Below are 2,901 nucleotides of genomic sequence, written 5' to 3' on the forward strand. Positions count from 1 at the left end.
CCATGCACCTCATCGCCATCACGGGCTACGAGGTGGGACCCCCCTGGGAGACCCCCCCCCCCCCCGCCAGTCACATGACACCGCAGCACCGTCGCTTCTTAAGAAACCATAGAGAAGAACAACCCGATCTTCATCAGCTAGATCTAGGGATCTCGTTTCTTCTTATTTATTAAATGGAAGACGAGAGAGAAATCGAACTACTTAACAAATTGTGTTTTTTTTTAACTAAGTGCATCCAAATGTACTGCTGTAATTGCAATTAGCGTCCTCCGTCACTCTCTTCTTTTAACGTTGGACTTTCCTGTCAATTTAAAATGGAGAAATGTGTATGTCGCACTCATAGATAGTAATTCATAATTGGAAGTTGAGCGTAACATGAGATAGGAGACGAACCCTTGCAGTCCTATCAGAACACACACACATCCTGGCCAGGACACAGGCCAGTACGAGATGGGATTTGATTTGTTGGGTTTAGAGAGGAACTGCTTGTAGATTGGTTTGCGTTAGAGGACTCCCTCTGTTTGTTAAACACCAGTACTGCACACATAACCGGTTATTTGCCGAAACGGTTCCCCCGGTCCTCTGCTTACTGAAACTGAACCGCGGGGGGGCAGGAGGCAGCCCTGCCCCGGAACGGGGGGGGAAACCTTTCCCAGTCGGGTTCTCCATACCAACATGTGACCCCTGGTGGTGTGTTCCCCCCCTCTCCGGCTAGGGTAACCTGACGGAGCTGGGCAGGCTGCTCATGCAGGGCTCGTTCAGCGTGTGGACGGAGCACAAGAAGGGCCACGCCAAGGTGAAGGACCTGGCGCGCTTCAAGCCCATGCAGCGGCACCTCTTCCTGCACGAGAAGGCGCTGCTGTTCTGCAAGCGCCGCGAGGAGAACGGCGAGGGCTACGAGAAGGCCCCCTCCTACAGCTTCAAGCAGTCCCTCAGCGTGAGTCCCCCACCCCCCCCGGCCCGCTCCCCCCCCCTGGAGCGCTTGCGCTTGCGGCGCCGCTAGAAGGTATGCTAACACTAGTTTACGCTAACGTTTGTTTACTTCTGTTTTTTTTGCGGTGCAGATGAGCGCGGTCGGTATCACTGAGAACGCAAAGGGCGACAACAAGAAGTTTGAAATTTGGTGCAACTCCCGGGAGGAGGTGTACATTGTTCAGGTACGCTGAAATGTCCAGGTTCATAAGTACGTTATTGGTTTAGCACACACACACAAAGCACAAATATATTATTATATTATCTATCTATTTTACTTTTTTTTTTTTCCTTTTACTTATGTATTTTCTTTTTATTATATGACAGTGTTTATATGCGAAGCACTTTGAGTCTGCCTCGTGTATGAAAAGTGCTATATAAATAATGTCGCCTTGCCTTGCCTTATTAAATCACTATTCATTCATTACAATTGATTTAATATTATTGCTATTTATTTATTAAGTCATGCAATCGTTCCAGGCGCCAAGTGCTGACGTGAAAACCACCTGGGTGAACGAGATCCGGAAGGTTCTGACCACCCAGCTGGAGGCGTACAGAGGTACCGTCTGTTTCAAAAACAACGCCACGATTACACATCCTGTGAATGCAACATTTAGTGCCATTGTCCACTTACAACCCGGAGAACAACATGAATAGCTTCATGTCATTCTGACCCGTCAGTTTACGTGTTTGCACATCATTGTGTTTAGCGCTTTTTTAATCGATTTTTCTCTTTGCTTCTGCAGCCAGCCAGCAGAGGGCGCCAGACCAGGTGTTCCAGTTTCCCCCTGGAGCCGGCGGACCCGTCAGGTAGGCCAGCTCGCAGTGTGTAAATGATAAGAAGAAGTACAATATCAATGCCTTTCTCTCTGTATTTTTTGTTGCATAGCAATCTACAGAACGGCAATGTGATGTGTCAACCCTTACACTAAAGATGAACCAATGAATTATTTACAAATTCAACTTGAAAATGTACTTTTGAGAAATGAGTGTCAAAACGTATCACTGACTGATGAACAAGGTTGATGACTTGTGCTCGGCCCAACAGTCCACTGAAGAGCCAGAGGAGTCTGAAGAAGGGCGAGGAGAAGCGCTCCGAGCCGAGCCCCGACGCCAACTCCTCCTCCTCCTCCTCCTCCCTCAAGCCCGCCGGGAAAGGCAGCCTGGCCGGTCCCGGGCCGGACGAGATCGCCACCAGCCCCACCTCCGACAGAGCTGTAGCCGTGGCTAAGAAGCGCTTCACCCTGCAGGGCTTCAGTAACCTCAAACCCCAGAAGGGTACGTGTACGCGCGCCGTGTCTCTCACGCCGGACCTCGCCGTTCCCCCCCCCCCCCCCCTCCTCAATGCAACACAGAGTCTCCATCAGGTCCGTTCTCAGCTCTAGCTTGACGTAGTGTGAGTGTCACCGGTCCAACACGGCATGCTTCCCCCTCCACAGAGCCCTCGACCGCTGACGATAAGAGCCTCACGTTACCCATGATGCTCCTCCCCGCGCCAGGTACCTCGCACCGCCAAGTTGGTTTCTGTGAAGCCGCGTTCATGGTGCCTTCTGTTTGTCCACCCGACTCGATCTGCGAGTCGGATTTCCGAGTTACGAACCCGGAAGTTGCAAATAGCACGCCCCCCGAGGTCGTAAAAACGACTCGTCAACTCGTCTGAACTCAGAACACCCCGAGTTCAGTAACAAAGATGGCTACTCCGAGCATCACATGTAAAAACATTGTGGTTTTCTACTATTTTAAGCACTTGTGTTTTTGTTGTAACCAAATGAAGAAGTCGTACACATAGCACTGTATACTGTTACCTATAGCCATGTCGTTACAGTCTTATTATGTGTTAAATACCGCCTATTTTGTAGCTTGTGCCGCTGAAATTGGCTATAGACGCTCCATGTTGCTATGACAACAATGCCGATTCTTGAGCAGAAA

The 2,901-nt window shown here is 50.0% G+C and overlaps 1 protein-coding gene across 1 annotated transcript in view; it reads left to right on the top strand.

Moving 5' to 3' along the window:
* LOC311372660 (guanine nucleotide exchange factor DBS-like) overlaps nt 1–2,725 on the top strand; it is a gene marked incomplete at its 5' end in the record, with an annotated part of 10,970 nt that extends 8,245 nt beyond the window's left edge. Inside the window, 7 exons of the mRNA XM_084489629.1 lie at nt 1–32; nt 716–937; nt 1,065–1,157; nt 1,453–1,531; nt 1,719–1,782; nt 2,021–2,250; nt 2,412–2,725. The exon at nt 1–32 is cut by the window's left edge and continues 94 nt beyond it. Of these exons, the coding sequence (XP_084345755.1) occupies nt 1–32; nt 716–937; nt 1,065–1,157; nt 1,453–1,531; nt 1,719–1,782; nt 2,021–2,250; nt 2,412–2,632 (941 nt within the window). The remainder of the gene's footprint in view (nt 33–715; nt 938–1,064; nt 1,158–1,452; nt 1,532–1,718; nt 1,783–2,020; nt 2,251–2,411) is intronic.
* Nucleotides 2,726–2,901: the final 176 nt, after the last annotated feature.

The sequence above is a fragment of the Micromesistius poutassou genome, assembly GCF_964030765.1.
Source record: "Micromesistius poutassou genome assembly, contig: SCAFFOLD_6027, whole genome shotgun sequence".
NCBI classification, from domain to species: Eukaryota; Metazoa; Chordata; class Actinopteri; order Gadiformes; family Gadidae; genus Micromesistius; species Micromesistius poutassou.